We start from the raw sequence: 23,695 nt of genomic DNA, 5'->3' as shown, positions 1-23,695 counted from the left end.
GACTCTTACAGCTATGCCATGCTGTTGTGATGGATGTGGTATGTGGTTTAGCACACTCTAGCGGAAATATTCAAGGCCTTCCCTAAAAAAACAATACCTGATAACAAGCTGGATGATCCCTCCCCTCTGTAGTCTGCAGGACAAAACTTCTAAGGTTTGAAAAAAAGATTATTTAATCCACTGACCACAGAACAGTTTTCCATTTGGCCTCTGTCCATTTTAAATTAGCTTTTCCCCAGAAAAGAAGGCGACGTTTCTCGATCTCAAACATTGATCCCTTGTGCACTGAGATTCCTCCAGTTTATCTGAATCTTTTGATATTAAATACTGAATATGATGGGATTTTAAAAAGTCTTCACAGTTTTTTGTTGTGGTTCATTTTGTCTTCCACAATTTTTAGACGCTTTTATTTTTATTTTTTTGAAGATTAGTGAACTTCTGCCCATCTTCACATCTGAGAGACTAAGGCTGGCCACAAACTAGACAATTTTCAAATCTTAAGCTATTCTAAAAACATGTGAGACCACAGACAGGAGACCAAAATTAAAACAGTTTTTTATCTTATAAATCTTATATCCTCTGAGCACACATAAGGCGACTCAGCCAGACTGTGAGTCCACTCAGACCCACACCTGCCGACCTCCCAATGACCTCCCATGATCACGTGACTTCAGAAGAAAAACAAACATTTATATGTATCGGTACCTTTGGCTTGTCCCTCCACAGTGAGCTGTCCTGGCATGTGTTGCAGCAAAAAATATAAAACAAGGAAAAGAGTCTGGATGAAATCCTGACTGGAAGGAAGGTAAAATTGTGTTTATGTTTGTGTTCCGTGAAAGTTAGTCTACGTAACACCTGGCCCGTGGCGCCACTCACTCTCATTGGTTGTTGTAGGTATTATCACGGTATTGCTCTGCTTTGTTATAAATCTAAAAAGATAGTGATTCAGCATTTCACATAATTTCATTAAGTTTGATGAGAAATTTTATCATGGTGATTATAAATACTGGTACCTGTTTTATCTCTGGTTGTGGGTATTATGTTGGAGAAACTGTGACCTGAAATCATAAGTATCCAAACTGTTTAATGATTCGAGGTCTGGGAAGCTACAACGTGATTTAATTGTGTTGACACCACACATTAGGATTATTCAGACAAATAATCATTTGCAACGAATCTTCACTTGGACTATGCCCCCACGATCGTCGGATGAGGAAAATCTGGCCTCGAATTGGGCTTAAAAACCTGTAGAGTGTGTTTAGACTAAACCTCTCTTAAAAGGCTCATTTTCAAACCCAGTCATTTTACTGACCTGTTGCTTATTCACCTAATTAGTTTCAAAATGTTCCTCCAGCTGTTTCTTCATTAGTACCACTTAGCTTTACAGATTTTTGTTGCCCTGTCCCTATGTTTTTAAAATGTGTTGCTGCCATCAAATTCAATATGAGCTAATATTTTTTGTGAAACAGAAAAATAATTCAGTTTCAACATCTGACATGTTGTTTATTCTCTATTGTGAATATAATAAGGGTTTATCAGATTTACAAATCATTGCCTCTTGTGTTTTACAGTTTCCACAGCGCCCCAACTTTTTTGGAACTGTGGTTGTTCTAATGATCTGTTTTGAAGAGCTGAGTCTGAATTGAAATGCTGTGTTTGATGTGGGAAACAGTTGAAGGTTGAATGGGGAACATACTGAAGGAGGTGAAGATGAATGAGGAAGAAGAGGTGAGTCATAAAAGGCTATGAGAGCAGGATGTATGTCCTGTTTATGTTTATGTTGGTGTGTTAGGCAGCTCTAATGACCTCACCTCTAACACACATGTTGCCATGGTGATGGTAAACTGCCCTTTAACGGCTGGGTGGCTCATCTTATGTCATTGTGGATTCATTTGAAGACACCAGTTCAAACTTCTGTCAGTGTGCCAAGCCCCAAGCTTCATCGAGTAGATAGCACCACAAGGCTTTGATGTAAATTCTCTGGTGTTTCTGCCAGAAATGTGGGCGGGGCAGCCATATAAGAAAAAAGCCCTTTCCTCCTGAAATGCTGCCAAAATTTTTACATAGGGCTAAAAGGGAATCTTGGTTATCTTCTCTTGACAGTTGGTTGTCTACTGACTAAAATATCCTTTCTTTTGCTTTGATGACTGGTTTAATGCAGCCACAGGCACTGCTCGGATCTGTGGTCCCCATGAAAGGATATCATACTGGGCCTCAGCATAAATGCCCAAACCAACCATGCAAAATCACTATAAGCACAATTCTTTTATGCAAATTTTATATTCACATGACTGTAACTTTATGGACATTTGAATTTTGAGATTAACCTCCTGAGACATGAGCTTTTGTCTGGAGAGCATTTTTTTAGTTCTTCCTGCTTATTTAGTATAATTAGGATGTCAGAAGTAACAACATCGGCCTTTTCTTTGAGCAGGAATTTCTTGGATATTTTTTCTGTCTAAAATCCAAACAAAATTTCAGAGAACATTCTTAAACATGTTTTAAACATATTCCCTAAAAAGCACCCCAACATTTCTTAAGACATTCCTCAAATTTTTCCAGTGAAACCACTTTTTAGTCATTTTTTGCCACGTTTTCAAGACAATTTAGCCACTTTTTGACCACTCCTCACCTAATTTTGCTTCTTTAAAGGGATACTTTAACATTTGGCAAATTCGCTCATTGCCATGATCCCTATAGTCTTACTAATAGGTTCGTTACCTTTAGTTGTCGGTGCAAGCTATTTTTAGATCGGTGGTGCTGAGATAGGAGCTGCTCTGCCAATGCAATGGAGTCTTATGGTATCTCGGCTTTCCCTCTTCAAACTCATCAAATACAAAATCCAACAACTCCAAAATGCTCTCATGGACAAGTCGTGACCTGCACATTCACCACGCTTTGGTACATTTCTCAGATCAGAATTGAAATTCTCAAAACTACTTGTTCAATCTTCACATCATTGTGTCACTTGTGCACATCAAAAAAGCAGTTTCTCATTCTTTGAACAAGTTGCAAATGCTTTGGTACATCCATGCAAATGACTATGTACAATTCTCTGCTGTTTCCTACATTATCAATTGCTTATGTCATGTTGATCAAAATGTATTATAATGAGTATCCGCTGAATAGTCTCATCCCCCACAACATTTAGGCATTAGTTCATTGCATAAGTCTTTACATGCAACGAAGGGAAATGTGTGAAGCATTAGATCACCAATGATCAAGGAATTTGATTGAGGAGAATTTGATGATTGAGGAATTCTCAGCATGGAGATGGAAAGTATATGATCGCCAGCCACATACACAGCTGACCCTTCTGGCTGCGATGGATGCAGCGTGTGATGACATCACAGCAGATACCTGCAGAGGCTGGATAAGACACTCTAAAAGATTCTTTCCACACTGCATCACAAGAGAAAATATTGGTTATGATGTAGATGAGAATTTGTGGCCCAACAGACAGGAACGTCAGGAGGTGTAGGAAGACTGCACTGTAAATCCTACAGCACTGCATGTACAGTTTTTCCTAAGAAGATTGTCCTGTGTTCACATTTCTACTTTCGTTTTTTTTGTTTTTTTCTTTGTGCTATGCAGTGCTGTCTTTTCCTTTCTGTATTGAAATGACATCGTCTGTCAACAAATTATAGTACAAACAGTCAAAGCGTAAATATGAATCTTGTCCAGTCTCTTGCAATCAATCTACCACATACACTAAGGTATAACTTACAATTTACAATAATTGTCATCAAAACTTTATCCATAGTTTACATCAGAACATCCCTCCAGAGTACACTGTTATATTGACAGCATGACTAAGCAATTTGACTGTCTTATCCGTACACAATGACACAAGGACTTATCATTCTGATGGCACTGACATGTTCACAGATATTTACTTTTGAGGGATGAACTAGGGATTTTGAGCAGGAGACTGGCTTTTGCAGGTAATCCATGGTGTTTTGCTATTTGTACGAATTGTTTTGAGAAATGCACATACTGTTTTGCAAATGTCAAGGATGATTCAAGAAATGTACCAAAGCGACTGAGAAAAACTATAATAAAAATTAGAAGAACATATGTTTGTTTGTTGTGCAGCATTTACAGCATTAATAAAACATGTTCCATCAGTAAACAGTCATGCCTTTGCTTAAAAGAATCTAAGAAGAATCTCTCCATGTCAAAGACTGTCAGCCTTCCTGTAATCCTTAAAGACCACAAGCTTTACATGTTTACTCTCCAGCTTTAGCATTACTAACGTTCTTCTAGTTGAGGGAAATGATGTTCTCTGTAAATAAAAGACAAAGTCAACTGTGATTTCTATCTTTAGTCCTCAATGCAGCCACCTGCTAGCTGTCTCTGTGCTGTCATAAAAAATGAGATTTCCCACTTTCCCCTTGAGGTTTTTCACACTTTGAGTCCTAAAAACTAAACTATGTGAATGCAGTGAGATTGACTTTAGTCTTTTGCTGTCAGCTTTGCAATTTAAATTCACATTTGTGTCCAGTGCTTTCAGGTTCCATTCATCTCTTTTCATCTCTTTCTTCAGCTCTTAGGTGACATTTTCCCTTCGCTGTCCTTCTCTGTTTCTCTCCCAGCCTAGCTGTTTAATGTGTTTGTGAGTGAGGTGTTTCCATTCAGTTGTTTTTTTTTCCTGTCAGCACAATTCTTGTGCGTTTGACCTCTTCAGTGGCAGAGTTTGGCTGTTTTTATTGGGGTGGCCTAGAAGTCACTAGTGTATGAATATGAAAATATGGCCGACATGGAAAAAGGGGCTAATTTGGCCTCTTACTGTACACCAGGGCTATTTAGTCAGTTTGAAATGACAGCCAGTTCCTGAAAAGGATCTGTATGAAGGGCCTAAGAGATATTTCATGACATATAGTATATTTACTAATTTTTGTAGATTTAATCAGTCCATCAGACTACCTCAGTTAATGGTCTTGGCTGTTGTTAATGGGTTTTGTTTTTTTATTTTTGTGCAAAGTCCATGCCACTAGCAGTGATGCCTAACAGGATCAACATTCAGCCATAAACTGTCAACCTCATTTTAACCACTAATGAGTATGAAAAAACTTACCACAAGTGATGAATTATTTTGAAATTGAAAAAGTCAAAACTATAAGATTAAAGGTTAAAAATCTGCGGTAAAAAGTCCAATTTATTAGTTCAAAAGGTCAAAACATGTAAACATAAGATGGAAAAATAATGTTTTACTATATCAATAGGATCATAGCGTAAGTGCCCAAGTCATTTTTTGGCCCAACTGTGGTATCGGACTAATTCTACGCTCCTAACGCTGCTGATTCATTGTGCCTTATTTTTCTAAAAAACTTCAATATGACTAAGGCAATTATGCTTTTTGCGACATTTAACCCATTTTTGCTACCTTTTTTGGAACTTTTTGCCTTACTTAACCCATTTGTGCTACTTTTTTGGAACTTTTTACCACATTTAACCCATTTGTGCTACTTTTTTGGAACTTTTTACCACATTTAACCCATTTTTGCTACCTTTTTGCCACTTTTCACACAATTTTGCTATTGATTGGCCATTATTTGCCATTTACTCCCATCACTTTTAACCCTTTTTACCACCTTGTAGTAATTTTAACCCCTTTTGCCACTTTTCTGCCACTTGTGATCTATTTTGCCACCTTTTTGCTACTTTTACCGACTTTTGCCTTTGACCACTTTTTTCCACACTTTTGCCCTTGTTTCTTATCACTTTTATCCCGTTTTTACCACCTTCTTACACGGTTAATCCTTTTAGGCCAATTAAAACCCATTTTTGCCACTATTTTGACACTTTCAACAAGTTTTGGCCAATTTCAACCCATTGGTCGGCCGCTTTTTACCAATTTTCGCTCATTTCTGACTTTGTTTAGCCACTTTTTGCCCAATTTTGCCATGTTTTTTCATCACCTTTAACCCATTTTTGCCCACTTTTGCCATCTCCATGATCCTCCAGTTGGCTGGGCCCCAGAAACCTCTCTCCTTTCACCCCTTAAAGGCCACCTTGACAGTAACATTATTTAAAGTCTATTTTGTATCGATATAAATATGGTGTGCTTTGAGATTCTGGCTTAACCTTAGGTGTGACTTGGGCAAAAAAAGTTTGAAAACTACTGACCTACACCAGATCTAACTGTACCATGGGTTGGATTTTTGCCCCTAGACTTGAGTTTGACACCCCTGCCTTACGGGCAAAAATTAGAGATAATGGGTGTCAAAGTTGCATTAGTGTTCTCTAAAAATTCCTTTGTAAGTTATATTCTTTGCACACTAATATGCAAGGATTGCAAAGTATGCAGTGGCACGTAAATGTGTGTGAACCCTTTGAAATGATCTAGTTGTCTGCATTAACTGGTCATCAATGTGATCTGATCATACAGAAAACTGAATTCATTTCAGAGGGTTCACATTGCCACAGTAGACCTTGCACAAAGAGATAAAAACTCAAACTTATCTGTCCATTCCCTGTTGGATTCTCTGTTCTTTCAATCTACTTTTTGTACTTTTAAAGTAGAAGAGACATTTTGTCGGGCTTGATGGTTTAAGTTCTTAAAAGAATCACAAGTGCTGAAAGAGTCTGGAGTGGAGAGCGGCGCTTTTGTCATGCAGGATTGAAAGGAGATGTAAAAACAAGAATAAGTGCGACACTGAGAGGTGGAAGAAACAAACAATGATAAAAATGAGTCTGATGAACAAATATAATTAACTGGTGTTATTTTACTGAAAAAAAAACTTGTGTGGGTGATCTGTAAATATAAGTAGTCTACATAAAGGGCCATTAAAAATGACCATGGGGGCCTAACCCAGCCCTAGGGCCTCCAGTTGAATAGCCTGGCTGTACATTACGCTGCACCCCACCACAAAGATAAACACATCCATCTTTACATCAACAATAGAAGTTTCCTTCCACTGTAGAAAACTGAGAGGCTGTAACGACTGTCTCTGAGAGCTTTTTCTAGCCTAGATCCCGGATGGATAGCAGGACCCACTCTGCCAGTATTTTCTCAGAAGCTGTGATGTCCTTTATCAGATCTGGTTGTAGCCTGGAGTGCTGGACAGTGCAGAAAAATCTTTCTGACAGAACATTTGACAGAAGAGAAAAAAAACTGTTGAAGCCTGTGCAGAGCCCTGCAAAGCCTTGAACTGCTACCAGAGATGCAACACTGACTGTGCACTTGTTGTTGGAGTTTAGACTGAAGGAACTGAATGGAATTGGTTTCCCTGTTATGCACTTTAATCCAGTGGTTCCTCACATTTATTCCTTAGGGCCCCCTAGTTATAGCTAAGAAAACCTGAGCCCCCAAGGACCCACTTAGAAAAGTTAAACTTGAACTTTAATTGTTTTCAGTGACAAAATCCCAGCATAATAAACCCTCTACTTCAAAGGTAAACGCCAAAAGATCTATGAATAAGATATCCATTATTACAACGATGCAGTAGTGCCACTTTAAAATAAAATAAACAACAAGGATCTGTTGATTTTTGGGAGAAAAAAACCCTACAAATTTTCACATTTAAAAAGTCAGATGTTTACAAGAAAAAATTTTTTTACTTTAGAAGCTGTAAATTTACGTGATCCAAATTTAGATTTTTTGAGATTATGAAGTCAAAAATAGCTGACTGTGTGGGAGAAAATCAGACCAGAGGAAGCTGTTTTCCTTACATAAATCCTACAGTAGAGAGCCTGATTAAATAATACATCTTACTTGGACTGATCAACATGGAAACTGATTTTAGCCCAGAATCATCACATTATCATTATCATTATCATCTGGACTAAGAAGAGACATTTCTGAAAACTTGAGCCATCCAGCCACTGTTTTCAGTTTGGCTTCTCATAAATTTATGACTCTAGAAACCGGAATCAGAATCAGAATCTTTATTAATGACCACACAAACAATTTGGTGGAATTTGCTTTCAGTACAGCACTTGAAAAAGACGCTCACATCAACTGTCATCACAGAACAGACAAAAACATTAGACATACAACAGTACAACAAAAGGCATATTTAGTCTGAGGGGATGAAACTGTTTCTGAATCTTACTGACTTGGTTGGCAGAGATCTGTAGCGCCTCCCTGAGGGCATGAGAGTGAACAGGTGATGAAGAGGATGGGAGGGGTCCGAGGTGATTTTGAAGGCTCTTTGTGTGAGGCGTCAATGATATAGTGTGTCTATGGATGGAAGGGTTGACCGATGATTTTGGAGGATTTATAGACAGTGTGCTGTAGTTTTGACTTGAAGTTTTCAAGTTTATAACATCAGAATTGACAACTTTTTAAACTCGGAAATTTCTATTTTTTTTTTTCTCGTAAATGTACGACTTTTTGAACTCAGAAATTCTGAGTTTGGTTTCTTATAATTGTACAACTTTACAAACTAAAAAATTTCAACATTTTTCTCCAAAATTAAAGGATCCTCTTTTTTCTTTTATCTTTTTCCCTATAAGCAGGTGTACATTATGATTCTTACCATGATTTTAAAAATATGCTCACTGGCCACTTTATTAGGTACACCTTGCAAGTACCCGGTTTGACCCCCTTTTGCCTTCAGAACTGCTTTAATTCTTCATGGCATAGTTTCAACAAAGTGGTGGAAAGATTTTGGCATGATAGCATTTGTCAGCTCCACATCCATGATGCATGATGAATCTCCTGTTCCACCACATCCCAAAGTTGCTCTATTAGATTGAGATCTGGTTACTGTGGAGGCCATTGGTGTACAGTGAACTCATTGTCATGTTCAAGAAACCAAATTGGGGTGATTTGAGCTTTGTAATATGGTGCATTATTCTGCTGGAAGTAACCATCAGAAGATGGGTACACTGAGGTCATAAAGGGCTAGACATGGTCAGCAACAATACTCAGGTAGGCTGTGGCGTTTAAATGATACTCATCAAGAAAATATCCCCACACCATTACAGCACCATTAGCAGCCTGAACCGTTGATACAAGGCAGGATGGATCTATGCTTTCATGTTGTTTATGCCAAATTCTGACCCTACCATCTTAATGGTAGTTGAAATCGAGACTCATCAGACCAGGTGATGTTTTTCCAATCTTCTATGGTCCAATTTGGTGAGCCTGTTGTTAGCTGACAGGAGTGGGACCTGGTGTGGTCTTCTGCTGTAGTCTCAAGGAGATGGTATTCTGCATACCTTGGCTGTAACAAGTGGTTGTTTGACTTACTGTTCCCTTTCTATCATCTCTGACTGGTCTGCCCATTCTCCTCTGACCTATGACATCAGTAGATTTCATCAACACATCTGCTGCTCACTGGTTATTTTCCCTTTTTTGGACCATTCTCTGTAAACCCTAGAGATGGTTGCGAGTAAAAATCCCAGATCAGCAGTTTTCTGAAATGCCACATTCAAAGTCACTCAAATCCCCTTTCTCATACTCGGTTTGAACTTCAGCCAGTCGTCTTGACCACGTCTACATGCCTAAATGCATTGAGCTGCTGACATGTGATTGGCTGATTAGCTACTTGTGCTAACAAGCAATTGAACAGGTGTACCTAATGAAGTGGCTGGTGAGTGCTCGTTCTAAATGTGCACACAACCTTGAATTGAAATACTAATAAGTTTCTCTTTTTAACAGGTTTCGGGCTGGTTTCAAACAAGCCTTCCGCTGCTGTCCCTGTGTGCCTCAAGGCTCTTATGAAGAACTGGAACTCAAATCCACTCGCTATCTTCAGACCCAGACAAGTGTTTACAAGGCCAGCCGGATGGAAACAACAGTGTCGACAGTTCTTCAGGTTGAGGAGGATATGGAGCAGTCCAGTGTCAAGGTGATGGGAGCTTCTGGTCTTGGCGGGGCTGCGATCAGAGCCAGACCACATAGCTCCTCTCTAGATCTCACTTCAAATGGGTCATCATCAAGAAGTGTCTCCAAAACGGTCTCGGAGACATCCAGTTTCTACTCTAGCAACCTTCAAGAATAGACTCAGGTTGATGGAGAGCTGTTTACCAGGTTGCTTTTGCTTGCGTACATTGCTGCAGAAGTATTTTGTGAATTTATGTCTGACAGTGAGCTTTGATGAATGCATTTTCAAAAAGTTTACGGGAATGTATCATCACTGATGGGCGCAAAGGCTTGGCAATGGGCGAAACAACTTTCATGAGAAAAATCTGAAGCCCAGAGGGAAACAAAGCAGATTCAAAAGTTCAGAACAAGTGTTCTGCAAAAAGCAGAAACAACTGCATTAATATCAAATGGCAACCAATGGCAAAACCCACCACCCAGATCTGATATCTTCAGTCTCCCAACATCCTGAAGTCCCATGCATACACCAGGCAACAGTGCCAGCCCAGTGCTGTCCAACAATACAGCTTAATATTGTTCTTTAGCAGGGGTGTAAAACTCAAACTAGGTATAACCTGAGAGGATCAACATTGAAGCATAAACCAACAGCCTTATTTTCACCAGTAATGAATTATGGAGAACAAAACTTAGCACAGATGGAAATGATTTTGACTTTAAAAACATCAAAATGAAGTTTAAAGGCTCAAAATCTGAGATAAACAGTCATACTTTTCAGTTCAGAAAGTCAAAACATGAAATTAGTAGTCAAATAATGTTTTAGAAGGCATATATATGAAATAGAAAAATGAATTCATCAGTTTAAAGGTCAAAATATGAGATTAAATGTAAATCATGAGTTTGAGAGGTCAAAATATGACTGAATATTCAAAATTGTGAATCTAAAAGGTCAAAATATGCAAAAATGAAATTAATATTGAGTCTAACAGATCAAAATATGGGATCAAAATTCATGGTTAGGAATTGAGAAGGTTAAAACATGAGACAAAATTCATAAAACTAGTTAAAAGTCACAATATGAAATAAAAAATCTTAATAACAAATTTAAGTAAAAATAATGAGATGCAAAATTGAAATTTTGAATTGAAAACATGAAGTTATTCTTTCACATTCCTGACAATCTGTTATTTTTGCTCTCAAGGTTAGGTTTACATTTTCATACTGGAGTAAATCTGCAGACCTCATACAGCTGTGCCAGTTATAATGAAAATATGATATGATGTTGTGAGTCAAGTATAACTGTACCACGGGCCAGATTTGGCCCCCAGGCCTTGAGTTTGACACCCCTATTCTGTAATCCGTTTGCAATCACATGATCCTGAATGTCAGTTGGGGGTCAGGAAGTGAGAGAAAGCCATTAGGGAATAAATGGGAACAGAGAGAAGTACTTCACAGTTCTAAATTGATCTTTATGCTGCAGTTATCATCAGAAAATGTCCCTACACTTTACCATAAAGTGATTTTTATGATGGCGATCAAAATACTTTACTCAGTCCTGCATACTTCCTAGCATCTACTGTCATCTAGTCTGATAAAGGGAACCAAGTCTTGAGGAGTCTAGCTGAGCCCCTTTAACATAAAAGAATCCACATTTTTTTCACAAACACGCTTTTAATCGAAATGGTGATGACCAACTATCAACTGAGTAAATTTGGTGGCGTAGGAGGCTGAGGGATGATGTGCCATTCACGAACAAGTCTGTGCTACAGAGCGACTCTTTCGTGTAAGCTAGCTCCTATTTGAGTTCCAGTTTACTTTCCTCTGTATTTAATCCACATTTAAAAAGACAAACTGGTACCAAATGAGGAGCTGTTTGGGTGCCAAACAACCATCTCTACTGAGCTGAGTCAACTAATCTGGATCTCTAAAAACAGATGGATTTGCAGCCTCTCTAAAAACAAGAGAGGCTTTATTTAACTTGTTATGCATTCCTAAATCTCATTTTCTGAGTTAGTCAAGTTAAGTTGGGTTAAGTCTCTCTGCCATTTATGAAACATTTTTGTAGTTAAGTTGCTGCTGAAAACACTCAATTTCCTGATGTTGCTCTTAAAATAAAGGTCTTCAATGATGATTAGCATTGGAAGCTTTTATTTCGACAACCTTGGCAGGAATAGACCGTGTCTATCATCAGATACTTTACTAGACTTTGGCACTGCAATGCTGACAGACAGGAGGGATTGAACTGTTTCTGCTTTGAGAGAGACAAAGCCACAGCCTGCTTCTTTTAATCATGCCAGACTAAAGACAAGTGAAATATGGATTAAAACACACCTTCAGCAGGTAAGACATCTTTTCCTGCTGCATCTGATTCAAGTGAAAAATAGACAAGCACTCCAGCATTTAGCCAGACCCCTGCTTTTACAATGAACTCTGATCAGAGCACAGTTGCCTTGCCCTGTGCCAGAGCAGAGACAGAAGTAGGGGTTACTGTTTTCTGGCACAAATCTCTCTGTTATACTTTTATCGGCCTGTAGGCCACTGTGACTGACAGATTTGGAAAATTTACCTTACAATGAACAAAACTACAGCATGTAGCTCTGTAGCTGGCTGTTCACTTAAAGTGACATCAGCTAACAATAGGGTATATTGAGATAAACTGCTCACTGACTTTATTTCGTTGTGGCATCAGGGGGGCGGGGTTATTCCCCATAGGGACGGTGTGTGGTGGGTTGCTATATTTGACGTGATCATATAATACTACGCTACAAAGAGGTGAGACATTTTCCAGTGGTACAAATCCAATATCCATTCAAACAAAGATCTCACTGTTTTCACATGTTTACAGCAACCTAATTCCAACATATCTAGTGTGTTTTTAGACACAAAAAGTTTAGATTTCACTTTAAAGGAACTTGAGTGTGCTAAAAAAAAAAAAAGCTTTTCCTGTACCAAACTAGACTGCTTGTGAAAATGGACCATAATACATGAGTGTTGTGTGACACCACTCATCCATGCTTTGGACAAAAGAAAACCTATAGATACACTCTCCCTGCACCCCAATATCATATTTAAAAACCCACCATTGGGGCACGCCGGTAGTCGAGTGGTTAAGGTGTCTACCATGTATGCGGACGGCCTGGGTTCAAATCCGGCCTGTGGCACCATTTCCCACATGTCTCTCCCTGCTCTCTTCCCTGTTGCCAAGTCTATCCACTGTCCTCCTCTATCTAATAAAGGCACGAAAAGGCCCAAAATTAAATCTTAAAAAACAAAACAAAAAAAAAACACAGTTTGTCTGGGTGACACATGGCTCCTTAAAGTTAGCCACCCAGCTCCCAGCACTGTTACCTGCATGACAACGGGACCTCAGACTACCAGGAGACCAAATATCAGACCTGGGGCAGGGGTTCTGGCAGAAAGTGTCATAGTCTGATGACAGGGAGTGCTGTTAAATTGTCGCTAAGGGATTTATCTTGAATTGGACCGAGACTCCACAGTAGGGATGATGACGGCACAGTGTGACAGCAGGGACAGAGAGATATGTTAGAGATGGAGTTCAGTTAGCTCCATAGTTCCATCTCAGGCTGCTCCAGCAGAACAACCACTCAGCTGTCAAGGTGTCGCATTCCAGGCCAGGCTTTAGATCTGTTTGTTGTTGTGATTTTAATGTAACTCTCTGTCATCAACCTGTGCAGCTACCCCACTTATATAACCCTTTAATGCCTGCTCTCCCTCTGTTAAAAGGAAACTGTTCAACAAAGCACCTCAACACGCTTTTGAGACTGGATTTGCAGCGTTTCTGTTATCTTGCCTGTTATTGGCTTTTGTGTCTTACATGTGTTTGATGAGCATTTGATGAGATTTGTTTATGTTTTTTTGCATCTTCATTGGACTTTTGAATTTGCTTTTGAATTTGGAAGTCGTTTCAGCTGTTGCTGAGCCTTTGTACATGTCAGCTACTGCTGTGCAATTCTAGTATTTTGCAAGTTAGTCTAAGAAGTTGTCATCACCTTCTATATAGAGTATTACTCAAGCAACTCAGAGTTGCAGGTAATTAAAAAAGAAATGCAGAGCACTGCAAAGACATGAGCATATTCAAGTTTAAGGCTGACTGAAGCAGACGCTAGCACCTCCAGTCTTCACAGCCACTGCTTGTCACACCAGTCTTCTCTCAGTGCAGATTCAAGGTTCACACCTCCTCATTCACACAAACTGTGGCTCACACAGTTTATTTTGGTAAGAATTAGAATATCAGATCTGCAAACATATCAGCTCCTCTTTAACAGTTGTGCTCATCACAACCAAAGTAAACCTGACAACTGGTTCTCAAACAGGTCTGTTATCTAAGGTAGAGATTCAAAAAGATACTGGTTCAGATCACATGTCTGTCTGTGGTTTCACTTTAAAGGGTCTATGAAGAAAACAAAGAACAAATATTTTATGAGTGACTGTTGTGAAAGAAGGCAAGAGTGTGTCTGTGTCCCGTCTGTGTGTGAGTTAAAACTGGCTGAAATGCCAACAAACCGCCCCCATCCCGTAGGATTCTTCCCGCACCTCAGTACAGACTCTTGCAGGATCATCAGCAGAAAAGTAATAGCCTTAAACACTGGTTGTGTCCAGCTTGGCTTTCATCCGGATCAAAGTTTACCTCAACAGCTGGAAGCCTCCTCTCTGGAAAGAAGTGCTTCAGAAAACAGCAAACCTTAGGCAAAGTTAATCAATATTCATAGACTGTATGGTAATTGAAATATGGATTGCATTTATTCAACTCAGTCACAGTGCTTCACATTACATTCCTCTTTTACTCATTCACTCTTACAGTGATGCACAAGCTGTTGATCCCACCAACAGATTCTTATTTATTGGGTACTGAGACAGCTGGAGAGCCTGAGGTCTACGCAACAACTGCATCCTTAAATAAATATCCTTCAGCTGGCCATCTGTGTGGCCTGCTCCACCTAGTCTGACACGGTATTGTAATCTGAATGCATGGAACCACATTTGAACTGTGCTATTGTTTTGTAAAGTTGCTTTTTGCCCAATAGTACCAGAGACTCTCAGTTCCTGGAACTTAATGAAACCTGCCTGTGTTTCTACCGCAGCCAAATGTTGCTAGAAGATTGGTAAATCCAGATCTGATACAGAGTTTCTGCTATCCTTTTTTGTCTCCAGCCAAAATGACTGACAGTCGTAGAAAATTTTAGCCATTTAGAACAACTTTAGCCACATCAACTGTAACCTGCATTTAACAGCAATAAAAAATGTAAAAAAGGAACACAGTGATACAACTTCATGTCTGCGCTTAAACAGGACTGGGGACACATTTGATTTCCAAAGTACTCCAAGAACCAGACAGTAGAAACCGAGCCTGACGGTAAACCAGAGTAATTGTTAGTCTTTCATTGCAGCCTGTTAGAGGCAAATATGACCAGACGTTGGTTAATGACTGCGGAAAGACATTCTTTTAGTTGTTTTTGCATAAGTTGTCTAAACAAACAAAATGTAAATTGTGAGACAGTTGCAAAATACACTGTATGCCTATGTTTAAACATAAACAACAGCACTTAGCTCCACATTAGCTCTGTTAGCTCTAAGTTAGCTCCTTAGCACATTAGCTGCTACCAAAACATAACAACAGCCAAATACCATCCTCCAGTGAAATCACCAACAAATCATCCCAACAAATCACTATCCAGTCCTCTGTTTACTAAATACCATATTTTATATGGAAATTGAGTCTTACTGTCAGTTGTCCCATATTAGTCTTCACAGACTGATGATCTCAACTGTAACCTCTGCTTAAACAGTCAATCCAACATGGTTTCTCTGGAGTAGTCCCAAAATCAGGCAAAAGCAGCTAATGTTGACAGTTCAGTACAGTCCTCCTCTCATCGATGACTACTCACACTGCTGCTGCATATAAGCCACAACACCCCAAGCATTGACACCCAGCTACAGGAAGTAAAATGGAGCTCTCACCGGTGGTCCTAACAATCCATGCCTTTCTGCATGACATGATTCTGTGTTGAAAACCATTCCACTCCTTCTGAGAATTGGTCATAGGTAGATTTACCCATTCGTCCAAGTCCACTACAACTCTCTGCTCAGGCCCGTCCTTGTCCCTGCAGCTACATCTGTGTTTACGCAGCTCAGCATCTGTAGTTCCCTTATAACCCACAGCAGTGACTAATCCTTTCATACTGCTGATTTCCTTGCATAGTTTTCAGTAGTAGTAAACTTCCTGGAGGCCAGGCCATATGTTTGGGCAGTAGATGAACAACCCCAGCACCAAAGAGGGTTGTAGTAAAATTACTTAAGTTCATACATTACTTTGAATTTATATGCCATTATTCCCTTTTTACTTATTTGGTAATTGGATTTCTTTTCAGATGGACATTTTGGCTGTTAATATTTATAACTGCCAGACTTCCGCCTATCCGCCCCGAGTAGTTTTAGTTTTTAACAGATTGTCATAACATACCCTTTTGTATTATTTATATTATGACTGTAGGACGCACAGACACAGTTTAGAGGTTGGTGGAGTACTGTGGCCTTCTTTGATTTTTTATCCATGCTTTTCCAGGACAGTAGCCCAGCTACTGCCTTCCAGCTGCTCAGGAGCTACTAGGGGGCAAGCTGCATTAATGCTGGCCTGCACCAGCATCAGCTACAGGTGGCTGGCTAACTATGGCTTCAACTTTGGGGCATGTCAGTGCATCTCCAAATGAAATTGCTTGCCTCCAAAGCTGGAATAAACTACATTACTGCATGTACTATTATCAGTAAAGGAAGACAACAAGTAACTTAACATTTGGCATGCCAAGCAGGACAACACAGGAGAGGCACGAAAGAAGTTCTAGCTAAGCTTAGCTGTAGGCAGACAATATCAGACACTATAGACCAACACTGATAACTTGTGTACATATAAACATACAGCCATTAGATTACAGCAGTGATCAGAAACTAAACAATATAATAACTAGCTCTAGCTAGTGTATCCACACAAGAAAAAATACAGTAATGCTGGAAAACAGGAAATGATGCATTAGTTCACCACAGCACATACGATGGGGTTAAAGTATATCTGGACTAATCAGAAATATTTGGTGTAGCAGAACAGTCCTCCAAAGATCCTTGGCCTTTGGAAAGTTCTGCCCCCAAGCAGGGACTTTTCAAGGGATAGATGAAAAACCCAGGAACTGACCCTAGTCCCTGCTTTTGAAAACTAGGACCCTCAAAAGTTTATGTAATGACTTCTGATAGCCTGGTGTTCTCAGTTCTTCAAGGCGAATGTAACTCCAGTTTAAAGGGCTTGAGTTTAAATGTGCACAGGCTGCCTGTTAGCTGTAGCCTTCTGATGTGCAGCCATGTGCCTTGCTGAGTAGCAAAACGTCTGCTACAGGGTAAGAGAAGCAAAGACGAAGCTTATTCTGCCTGGGTCCAGGAAAGAAAGGTTATGTAGCAGAGGCTTTAACTGAAACAAACTGTCTTAACCACTCACAAGAGCTGACATATCAAAAACATATAAACAGAAACATATTACACACTGTGAGGAGAGTAAAAAAAAAATCAGATGCTGTTCTCACACTTTCAGTGGTACTGCTGTGGTTCTTTGCTGGAGTTTCAGCCAGTCTGGGTAAGCATTGTCTTTGACAGCCCCCTATCTATTACTGTTAATAATATGCTAACTGTATGCCATTAGTTTGCACTGGTAGCTTTGTAATACAATGCTGATTGTTGTGAAGTCACTCTGCTTTTCAGTTTCATGTCAGATGGCACATGACTTAATAACAGCTTGAGTGAGCTGAGAATAGATCTGTGGTGAGAAGAGCGACTGCGGGATGAGTGTGTGTGTGTAAGTGTATGACTAGGTGTCAATATGCGGCAAATCCCAGTATACATGCTTCATGTAGACAAAGAAAATCCATCTGGATTAATGATTCTACCAACCATTAGACAGATTTTTGTTTATCTGGCTGCAACAACACATGGAGGTGCAATTATGCCAACATGTTTGACTGTTGATTTACTGTTTTAAAAAAAGTTTCACAGTCTGACACAGAGTACTTTTTTCACATGTAGCATAGTAAAACACAAATGAGTAGTTTCAATAGAGTGCTGATTTTTTTATTTCAACTATATAGATTGTGCAAAGATAAGGGGAAGTTGTTGTTGGGCCTGTTTATAAGTAAAAACCTCTATAGCTGGTCTGGGGTTTTTCCTTGAGCATTTTTTGATATACTCCCTTTTTATGCACTTTGAACACTCTATTTATTATCAGGGTGACAGCTGACAATCTGAAATGTTTATTTTCAAAATTTAGTTTGCAGATTTCTTTAAAATGTATTGCTTGTATCAGCCTTGGTTTTTTTTTTTTTTGCATTTCTGTTTCCACTATTTCATTAAAACATTTTGTATCTTTATCATTAATTATTATACAGCCGGGGTAAAACCTTTTAGCCACTCGTTCAGTGCATCGGTTATAAAAATGATAACAACTCGTCTGCAAGTAAATGGGCAGATTCTGATGCCAATGTACAGCGTAATTTACAGCCAATAATCTGTATCTCTGCAGCCTGAGAACATCACTAACAGACAGGAAAACCTTTACAGCTCTTTAACATGCTCACAATCTGACAAGAAGCTGAGCAGAGGCAGGTAGAATCACTGTGCGTAATAACAGCTTGTAAATGGAACGGCTGCACAGCTGATTCAATGAAAATAAACAGAGCTTTTAAACTTACGTTTCACCATGATGCTGTTCTTGTCCTTTTATCCAAAAATCCATCATAATGGGTATAATTCCAAATTGTCATACTGTCCTCTCTGTCATCTTGCTGGCTCAACAAGCTATCACTGAGTGCGTAATGGCACAGAATGTTTACCTTCCACTGGCACCGTGCTACATGCCAACATGACTATAGGAAGAAAAGACAAACAGAGCAGATGCTTCAAGGAGCTTCATTTTTCTTTCTCTCTTTTTGGGATTTTTCTTTCAGGATTACTTGATTTGTAAAACTAATGCGTTACGTTACTCGTTACAACAAACAAGTAATCTGAGTACTCTAATGGATTACTTTGTAATGGGTTACCCCCAACACTGGTCAGCAGAGGAGTAGCAACATCTAATGGTAGTTCATGGAGCATAGGTGACCTCCGCTGAGGCCATGCTCCGTTAACCTTGCTTTCAAGATGGATTCGCCAAATTGAAAAAGCTCCAATCCACAAGGTTGGTGCTGCACTATAACAATCATTGCATTTGAGAAGACCAAGGCAGTTGTGGTGAGTGGGTTAAGTTGTACCAACACCGTTTGCAATGCCTGCCTCTGTGCAGTGATTACACCAAATGTAGCTTTAGCATAGCGGCAGTTTTACTAGAACTGGTTCACATTTCTGTATGAAATGAAGAATAAAAACAACACCAAACACTTTTCATGACAGAAAAGATGTTTTCCCTCTTTTCCTGGTCTGCTTCAGCATGGGTTTGCAATCGTGACGGGTGGGATTTTCCAGTATCCAGTGGATGCTGCTGCAGTAGCCGTTAGCTTGGATGTAGCTGTAGGAAAAGGGGCAGCTTAATCAGACCTGGACCACATTTCTTTTTTAAACAAGCGCAAAGTGCCATACTGAAAGCTTTTCATTGCTTTTATTCACCAAGAAGCCCCACCATTAACAATTTATGGCAGCGGTAGCCTGTAGTGCGTGCAAAGAACATGATTTGCTGATTGGCCCGTCATGAGCATGACAGACAGAACATTCCTCCAATCACCTTCTGAGAATTTTCATCATCAACTTATCCTCCCTCTGTCTCCATTCATTATCTTAAGCTGTCTGTCTGTCCGAATAGATGAAAGTAATCAAATAACTTTGCATTTAATATCAGCGCCAATGATGGTGATGAAGAAACACTTCCTTAATATCCACACTGTTGATCATTGTCAGCCAGGGTCTGAACTTTGAAATCTTCCCCTCCCTTCCTTGTCATGGTGCAGGGGGTGTTAACTCCCCTCACAGCAAACATCAAATATGTCTTTAATATTATTATTGATATTTTTAGAATATAGAATGAATGACAAGTTTATTTGTGTTGTCCTTAATGTGTAAAGACCTTAAAAAACAAAATCTACATCCCAGTTCAGGTGTGAAAAATCGTTGTATGACATGCTTGACCCTCTGCTGGATTAATTAAAGTAGAAAGGTGGAAACGGCAACAGACCATCTCAGTATCATTACACTGTAGTGGCCCAAAAGAGTGATCCACAGAGAGAACAAGAGCATCACGGTTGATGTCATTAGAACATAGTTATCTAATTACTGTATAAACAAGACCTGCTCCCTTGATGCCTCCTGCCCTGAAACAGTGATTTGGAGTCAGTGAGCTGGAGGGAACAGGATCCTTGTCTGCTGCAAGTAAATGAGCTACGGTAAGAGTGTGTGAGTGGAAATGAGTTTGTTTATAGTCCTAAGACTTTGTAAGGGACCAACAACATTCTAAAGACAGAGTCACGGCCACCGTACTTAGTGAATTTAACACTTTCATTCATTGCAATAGTATATCAGTTATTAAGTTAAACTTGCAAATCAGAGCAGCCACATCCAAATAGTGCTATCATCCCAGCAAGGCTGATATCTATGACCATCACACATTCGCTTTCTCCATAGCAGATTTATTTATCAGCCATATTATCAGAGGCAAAGCTAACCTTACCACAAGCTACAGTGTCAAACAATGGTAAGTGTTCCTGTACAAGGGGAAAGTTTGTAAGATGTCGACCTCTTTTTAAGAAAAAACTATTTAATTTGTGGTGTCAGCCAGAAATACTACAGTACTCACAATCCTAGACTGTCCCATTGACATCTCTGATTGGTGAGGTCTTGTGGAGGTTGCAGCTGGAAGGATATCTGTAGAGATGGGGCATGGGCCTGACACAAGGCTGGACAATGACAAACAGGAGGCCAGAGCAGTGCAGGACCTGATCAAGCACTGTGATTTGGTTTTGATCCAGAAACTGCTTTACTTAGAGCTCAGTGTGAGCTGTGGTGTTGTCTTGATGAAAATTGAAACAATTTTTACACAGCTGTGGTCTGTTTCTTCAGATTTTTTCTCACAGCTTTTCTAGAACCTGTTTGTAATAGTGATGATTCACAGTTGACCCTTCTGGAAGCTTCAATATGAAAGAAAACAATCAACATGACCTTGAAATTAGACTTGCTTTGTCCTGCTTTCTTCATCCTTGGTGACGATGGTGTTTTCCAGGGCAGTGACTGCTGCTTTGTCTCTGGATCCAAGTTTTATTGCATGCAATCACTCCTTCTAAAAAATTTTGGTTTTCTTTCAGTTTGTTACAAAATATTTCCCCAGGAGTGGAAATTTTGTCATTTTCAAAATTTCACAAAAAATTTACTACACTATGTCTTAATCAATGGTGACTATTTCTGCTATTTTTGCTTTAAAACAATTTGCTCAGTTTGTTGAATGTTTTCAGAAGTTGTTTGAGGGCGCATTCACACCAGAGCTGTTTGGTCCGCTTTAAATGAACTCTGGTCCGTTTTCCCAGATAGTCCGGTTCATTTGGAGTGGTGTGAAAGCTCACATGAACTCTGGTGCGGACCAAACAAGTGGACTCTGGTCTGCTTAAAAACAGGGGGTCTTGATCCGCTTCCAAACAAATCCTGGTGCAGTTCATTTGAGGTGTGAACACAAAGCGGACCAACTTGTGAACCAAAGGCAGGAAGTGGCATAAAGTGTAATGATATACAGATTTATGTGTGATTTAATACACTCAAATACACGTCGGTACCTTGCTTTGCGTCTGTGTAACCATAGCAGCACGTCGTAGTCCGTGCTTATTTATTCATCTCATGTTAAGAACGACATGTTGGACAGCTCACCGCCTCACTGGCTGCTCGTAATGGCCCAATGCCAGAGCAGAAACCCCAAGACAGTGTAAATTCTGTGTTTTTTCATTGTTTATGTGGAAAAAAGACTCACGGAAGGAGTTTTGTCTTCTTCTACGCCTTCTTTTCTTCTTGTTCGTCGTTTGTTCATGGCGACAGCGCCCCCTGGCGGGCAGAGGTTGTAGGTGTTCAGACGGTTTGGTCCATTTGACCAAGAGAGCAGTGTGAATGCGAACCAAACCAAAGGAAAGTGCAACAATGTTGCTATTTCTGTTCTAAAATGGACCAAGTCCCCCAGACTATCAGGTGTGAAAACGACCAGAATGTTCATTGTCTTGGATATCCTTTCTGGCTTCTCTAAATCTTTTGTGCCATTCAAACAGAGTGCACATGACATGCTGTGTTCCCCATACACCTCAGTAAATGTACCATAAGATTTGGCTGCTGTTTTTTTCAGTTACACCAAAAATGTGAAGTTAATTCATCAACTTTTAAGCTAATCATTTTCCAACGCCTTAGCAAACGTGCACTTCAATCAATAGCTTGCAAACTAAAGACGTCACTTATTGGAAACTTACAGCAGCTGTGCTTGAATATCCAACCATTAATGTATAACACATGGTGTGACAGTGAATCACGTGGTTTAATTCTAACAAGTGTAGGCTCATTATTTAATTGCCATACCTCATACACTCCCATACCTGACCTGTACCTTTGCCTTTCTCTCCATATTTAAATGCTGATTTTTGTGCATGAGTATTCAGGTACCTGGTTAGCTTGATTCATGCAATCAAAGTGTTGATGAAAGGAAGCTTCCAGAACCAGGGGCACAGAAAAAGTGTCTGGGCACTGTTGAGCTTTATTATAGTAGCCTAAATTGTTGCATAATTGAGCAGTATGACACTTAGCAACTACAAAACAGTAGTCAAGGCACTGCTCTCATAAACTCCTTGAATACTACTATTCTAATATATAATATAGTTTTTTATCAGTCATAGATTATAGTGTACAGTTACTGCAAATTTTTCCCATATTGCTGCCATTATCAATAAGGCCAGAGCAATTTTCTACAAAATGGGACAAAAATTTGTGGCCACAATTGTCATAAATTTGTCTTCCATTTGTTGTTTTGTTGTTTCTCTTGTCCCTCTCCTCTTTCTGCTTTTTTCCCACCCCTATCTGTTTGTCTAGCCCTTTCCAACCCCGCACAGCTTCGGCAGAGGACTGTCAATGTGAGTCTGGTCCACTTGACAGTCCGGCCCTGTAATAAGGAAGGTTTATATCACCACTGCAACAGGGCTAAATACTGCTAGTGCTATGCCCATGGTGAGTTCTGCTGGTCTTTATGATAATAGGGTATAGTCTTTATTATCATATTGATGATTAACACTGAGAGCACAGTCTAGACCTGCCCTCACTGTAAAGTGTATTGAGATAACTTCGGTTATGACTTGGCGCTGTACAAACAAAGACTGATTGAATAGTCCATCGCTCTGTTCAACAGTCACTGTTATCTCTTGATTCCCCCTCCAGTCAGATATCAGTCCACTACATTAGCATCCAGCAGTCTTCTTTCATCCATCCTCTGTGGGTAATGTCTAAAACGTCTTCTTTATGACGTCTCTGAACATCTCTTCATCACACAGCCAATGAAGACAGTTACCTCAGGTTTTTGCATGTCTAGACTATTACAGCAAATCTCCCCCTGAAACCATAGAATGTAACCTCATCACTTGGAGGGGTCAAGTGGATTCAGGTATCTAGAAGCTGTGGCTTAAATGAATCTATAATCAACTCGTCCAGTGAGTGCTCCTTCAAACAAGTGTTCAACAGACTCCCTATTCTTTGCTCTACCTCTCAGTCACACACAGAAATATCACATGAACATACACACATTCTAACAATGCACTTATGTCATGGAAAGGGCACTTCCAATTCTCACCAAATTTGCAATTCAACTGATACGTGTGAGACGATGCAGCTAAACAGGCTGATAGCAATGCTTTGGTGTATTAATCAGGAAGA

The 23,695-nt window shown here is 39.6% G+C and overlaps 1 protein-coding gene across 1 annotated transcript in view; it reads left to right on the top strand.

The window, feature by feature from the left end:
* tacr1a (tachykinin receptor 1a) overlaps nt 1-9,953 on the top strand; it is a 45,990-nt gene extending 36,037 nt beyond the window's left edge. The window contains exon 5 of the mRNA XM_041788116.1: nt 9,611-9,953. Within this exon, the coding sequence (XP_041644050.1) occupies nt 9,611-9,953 (343 nt within the window). The remainder of the gene's footprint in view (nt 1-9,610) is intronic.
* The last annotated feature ends 13,742 nt before the right edge of the window (nt 9,954-23,695 follow it).

Source organism: Cheilinus undulatus, linkage group 5 (genome assembly GCF_018320785.1).
Source record: "Cheilinus undulatus linkage group 5, ASM1832078v1, whole genome shotgun sequence".
NCBI lineage: Eukaryota > Metazoa > Chordata > Actinopteri > Labriformes > Labridae > Cheilinus > Cheilinus undulatus.
This window is presented reverse-complemented; position numbering and strand designations above follow the sequence as displayed.